This window comes from Pteropus vampyrus, unplaced genomic scaffold (assembly GCF_000151845.1).
Source record: "Pteropus vampyrus isolate Shadow unplaced genomic scaffold, Pvam_2.0 Scaffold22, whole genome shotgun sequence".
Taxonomy (NCBI): Eukaryota; Metazoa; Chordata; class Mammalia; order Chiroptera; family Pteropodidae; genus Pteropus; species Pteropus vampyrus.
The window spans coordinates 7,694,451-7,699,806 of record NW_011888803.1 but is presented as its reverse complement, the minus strand read 5'-3'; the positions used below and the strand labels follow the sequence as shown (position 1 = coordinate 7,699,806).

General features: G+C 41.0%; 1 protein-coding gene across 1 annotated transcript in view; it reads left to right on the top strand.

Annotated features, from left to right (window-relative positions):
• The window catches only part of MCOLN2 (mucolipin 2), a 63,223-nt gene extending 58,384 nt beyond the window's left edge, over nt 1–4,839 (top strand). Inside the window, exons 12-14 of the mRNA XM_011355572.2 lie at nt 908–1,114; nt 1,625–1,746; nt 4,093–4,839. Of these exons, the coding sequence (XP_011353874.1) occupies nt 908–1,114; nt 1,625–1,746; nt 4,093–4,129 (366 nt within the window). The 3' untranslated portion in view covers nt 4,130–4,839. The remainder of the gene's footprint in view (nt 1–907; nt 1,115–1,624; nt 1,747–4,092) is intronic.
• Nucleotides 4,840–5,356: the final 517 nt, after the last annotated feature.

The following is a 5,356-nucleotide window of genomic DNA, read 5'->3' as shown; positions in this document are numbered from 1 at the left end:
CTTGGCTTCGCCCAGTGTAGGAGATCTTCCACGTGCTGTGGTTGTCCTTTAGAAACCGATCAGAACATGTCACTCTTCTGGCAGATGTTTTTTACTAACTTGCAGTTATGGCCTCTATCAGTTTGAAGTCTGTGGAGGACCAAACGAGGCACAGACATGCCTCTCCAGCCACTCCTTAGGCTCAGCACCGTATTTCCCCTGTATTCACTGAGCAAATCCTTCCCTTTCTCCTCTCACTGGTAAACTTTCCCACTTTCCCGTTTCTGACAGTCTTTAGTTTTTAACGTGCTGAAATCACTAAGACATGTGGTTGGGAAGGCTACAGGGAAACCACTCATTTAGCAACATTTTCTTGAGCCTATACTACTTCTCGGGAACCTCCACCTTTGTTGGTGGTGAAACCCAGTTGCTACAGTCCTATCAGAAAGCGGTTTGGCAGATTGTAGCCTCAGAAATGTTCTTCGCTTAGACCCAATGACGGGAAAGAACATTATGCTTAGAAATGTTCCTTATGTAGTTCTTTATTAAAGCAAACATTATTGGGATGTCCAATGACAGAGAAATAGTTAAAATTGACATTTCCAAGGAATGGTCTATTAGATTTAACAAATGCTCTCTAAATGTGAGTAACGTAAGACAATGTTCAGGAGGAAAAGAATCAGATTCTAAAATTGTTAGATGCTATGACTACATATATATAAAAAACTGAGGGAAACGTCAAGAGATTGTCTTTGGGAGTGTGGAGGAAGTTTTGAGTAATGTTTTCCTACTTGTATTCTAGCCATCCTGAAATGAATGCTGCTCATAATAATTATGACAACAGATTTAACAGAACAAGCTAACTAAATACTTCTCCGCTTTTCTGGATAACATGTCTCAAAAACTAATTTTGCTTTCCCCTTTTCAGTTTGTAGCTCTGAATACAGTTTCCGAGTGTTTGTTTTCTCTGGTCAACGGTGATGATATGTTTGCAACCTTTGCTCAAATCCAGCAGAAGAGCGTCTTGGTGTGGCTGTTCAGTTGCCTATATTTATATTCCTTCATCGGTCTTTTTACATATATGATTCTCAGCCTTTTCATTGCACTTATTACAGATTCTTATGACACCATTAAGGTAAGTAATTATCAATATTTCCTGCCCCTTCCCCCCCCCCAAAAAAAAAACCCCTGCAAACTCCGTATAGATTGGAACATAGGAAAATACTAGATAGTTTTTTTCTGGCCCACGAAGTGACCGTCTTCCATCAAAATAGAGGAGATAACTTACCAGACAGACTTCACATTGGCAAAGAGGGGAAGGAGAGGTCTTGTCTGGTCTCACGTAAGCATTGAGACTTCAGACTTTTGGCTAGTTCCTTCATTGCTTTTGTTAGCATGCCCCTCCCCCCTGCCTCACCCTGGCTTTCTCTTTGGCATTTCCCCTCGGATTGTTCTCTGTTCCATAGTAGCCCTGGCTTGGTCTTCTGGGACCAATGGACTGATTCGTCATTGTTAATATTGGTTCTTGGATCGGAGCTAGCAATGTAGGAGTATTATTTTAGCAAAGGTGGATTTGGATTGTTGACAAAGGGAGCAATTTCTCATGCTCTGTAAGTAAGGTAACAACACTGTGTATTTTTTAAAGAAATATCAGCAGAATGGGTTTCCTGAAACGGATCTTCAAGAATTCCTGAAGGAGTGTAGCAGCAGAGAAGAGAATCAGAGAGCGTCCTCAGACTTCCTGTCCTGCGTCTGCTGCCTGAGGAGGTCAGTATGGTGTGTAATCAGGCCCCTGTGCTCCTGAGACGAGCCACCTTGCTGTCTTAACAAACAGCCCTTCCAAGGCGAACACTATACACAGAAATCAGCTTATCGTGGGAGAGAATTCATCTTTCATTGCTGTCCTCCCACTGGAATTGCCTTGAGAAACGAATTCTTATAAAACGGTAGAAAGCGTCATGGCATGGTTGAACTCTCCTGGGCATATTATGAGACCGTTATGAGAAGGCATGAAGTATGTCCCTAAAGTCAAGAGAGGTGAACTATTTAAGTGGCCAAAGGAAGAAGTCAACGCTCTTATTTTTACAGGTAGAGCTCTCGGAATGGCAAAGGTGTCTTTCTTTTTCACAGTGTATGGTACCAATGACCACTTATTTAGCAGAGCAGGAAACCTGCTAGAGAGGAGGCCATACGTGTCTTTTGGTTGGAAACGCACGTTGGTAGCTCTTCATCGGTAAACCGTGCTTTGCTTGCTGTCCATCAGGACACCTGAGAAAACAGTCCAGACCTCAGTGGCAAAGGTTTCGCATGGTGGTTTGGGGACTAGAATGGAGATCAGAGGAGGATGGTTTTCTTAATTGTACCCATGTCCGTCTTCATCTCTAGTCGGGGGTGGATGTTGTTAACTCACAGTATTCCCTACCCACGTGTTTTTGCGAAGGAGTCTCTAAACCAGATTTCTGAAGGAAGATGCGGGGACATAATTGCTGCTTAAAACCACAGGATGTATTTCCTGTTAATCAATTCATACCGCACCTTGGGATTTAAAATGATATGAATGAAGCATTTCCAAAGAATGTCTGGTAAATATGAAATGAGGTCTTCTGAGAAGAGTTAAGTTTTTAAAATCACATTTTATCCTCTCAAGGCATTAAATTGTTGCCATGGAAGCTGAGATAAAAGGAAATTAATTTTCTTAATAGGCAGCTGCTTCCTAAAGAGGCACCTTGTATTAGGAAAGTCTCTCAAACTTGCTTTTCTAATATGTAGTTAACTGTGAAGAAAAAAGCCATCTTAGAATATAGTTGTGAATTCTGGAAAGTAACTGGTAGGTTTTTCTTGTTTGAGTTTTGATTAGTACTGCAAAAAGCCCTAGGGAGCTTGTTGAATGTTTTCTTGTGCAGGCATATGAAATAAGTAAAAGATTTAAGGGGTAGATTCGAAGATTAATTGATAAGATTGGGTCTGAGTGATAGGGAGCAATATCAGCAGACAGTTTGCCCTAGATACCTGGTACAAAGAAGGGTCATACGCACCTTTAACGAAATAATTAAACGGAAGAGCAGAGTCCACCAAAGGCAATCAACAGAAAAAGTAGGATGTTGAAAGTTTTGAAAAAAGAAAATATCAATAATAAAAACAGACATGGCTGTTACCAAAGGTGGTCCTGAGTAAAGTCAGTTGGAATAGTTTTAGCTGAATAATCAGATCGAAGCCTAGATCCAGAGGATGGTTTGATGGCCCCTGCAGAGATTAAGCGAAGATCTTTGGGTCCGATGAAGGAAATAGATTGCACTGGAGCCTTGAGAAGTGATTGATGGCTTTGAGGCCATGAAAAATTAAGTACACCCGGATGTGTTTAAAGGCTAGGGGCCAAAGAATAGAATAAAATTGAGGAAGACTATGAATGGAGAATAATTATTGGGAAAGATCTCACTGATGGAACCTGGGGAAGTAGTAAGGGCATTGCAAATACTGGTGTCTGCGGCCCCTCTCCAGTGCCCATGACAGACAGCCCCAATTTCCATAGCTCTGCCACCTGCAGAGTGCAGACAGGTTCACTGTTTTTCAACCAAGCAGTTCAACAAACACCAGCACCGTGAACTGTTGACCAAGCCTCTAATCGGGCCATCAGAACACATGGGTTTTCATTCCGGACCCTGCTAGTTACTGAAATGCGTCCCAGGTCCTCTGCTAAACCTCTTGGCTCCTCTACTGTCATCAGGGTGGAACAGAGGACCTCTGACACCTCTTCCAGTTCTAGTGTGGTGTGGCGCTTCAGAGAGATACGTTTGATTGAACAGATGCAGAGTTTATCTTTTCCCTTCTGTACTGCAGCTAAGGAGGAAAAATCTGCTCTTCTAGTCACTGAGAAGGCTTTGTCAGTGAAGGCAGATGGAGGGTCTCAAGAGGTGGACAGCTCCTCAAAGTTGCCAAAAGCATGTACCCAAACCAAAAATAATGTAAAATGCTATTCTTAATTTTTCTTCTTTTTACATGTTGCGCTTAGCATGTTGATAACCCACATATGCTTAGAATATAGAGTATTCCTGTTCCTGCTCAAAGATTTTTGAGTCATTCTTTTCTCTTTTCCCCTCCCCCTTTCTGTTGCAGGAGAGGAAGTGATGACCACTTGATACTTACTAACTAAAGTCCTCTGCTAAAGATAATCAAGGATCAGGACTCCTTATCCAGCAACATTGTAGAGGAACCCCAAATGACTTGGACCAGCATGTCCAAAATACTGATGTTTAATGTGGAGTGGGAAAGAGCACTGACTGTCAGCTGGCTGACTGAAGTTCCAAAGTTCCTTTTTATAAACTTGATGACACATAGACCACAGTCAACTACTGGGCATTAGTGCAATAGAGCAGTGATAACGAAATTCTCTATTAGCCTTTTAATTTATGATCTGACAGTGTCGGGATGGAAAACAATCACATTTCAGAGTGTGCAAAACAATGGTGTTCAAAGCCACACATTTAAAGATGTGCGTTTATCATCAAATAAGGGTTTGTTTAAAAAATGATTCTTGGATTAGAAGGCATTTGTTAATTTATGGTCTGCACAGAGATGAAGTTGGTTGCAATACCAATTCGAGACTCAAGCTGGAGAACTCTTAAGCCATTTAAAGATGACATTTAAATCAACAAGAAGACCTCTTGCAGTGGATATTTCTTGGCCTACTTTCCTGTGGTTTTTCTTCAGCATGCTATGAGGCGAGATGACCCTTGACATAGTCAGTGGGATAAATAGAAAACACCTTGTTTTGTTACTTGTGCTAATTGTTGATTGTACGCACGTAGCAGAGGTGACCCATTTTAACAAACGGCCTCCACTATGATGGTGATTTATCCTTGTCAAGCAAGAAAAGATGATATTTTTTACCTAAATAAATTTATTTTTATCATAACATGTGAAACGAATACTATTTTTAAAATGTAGTATCTTAACATCTACCTAGTGAAAAATTTGTGTCACATTTCTATCAACTCTCTAGTCTCCCAAAGGGATTTCTCACTTTCTTAAAAGCAGTGAAGGAGATATGGGGCTAGTATATAGAAGTTATTCAATAAATATTTATGATAATGACTTCGAAGATAAAGATTACTTCATGCATAAATTTATTTCATACTTGAGCTATCTAAGGGGTCAACTATTTTGAATTTATTGGTGAAGAGGAGAATTTGAATTAAGCAGGACCCTCGTCCCAGGGCTCGCTCCCTTTTTTCCCTGCCCACCCCCCGCCCCCCTGCAGCTCCTACCAGATTTTCCATCTCATGCCCCTTCCTTTCTCCTTGTCACTATACTTTCTTCACATCCCTACACCAAGCCTAGTCTGGGAAAATCATTCAGTTAATACTATTAAAGTTTATAA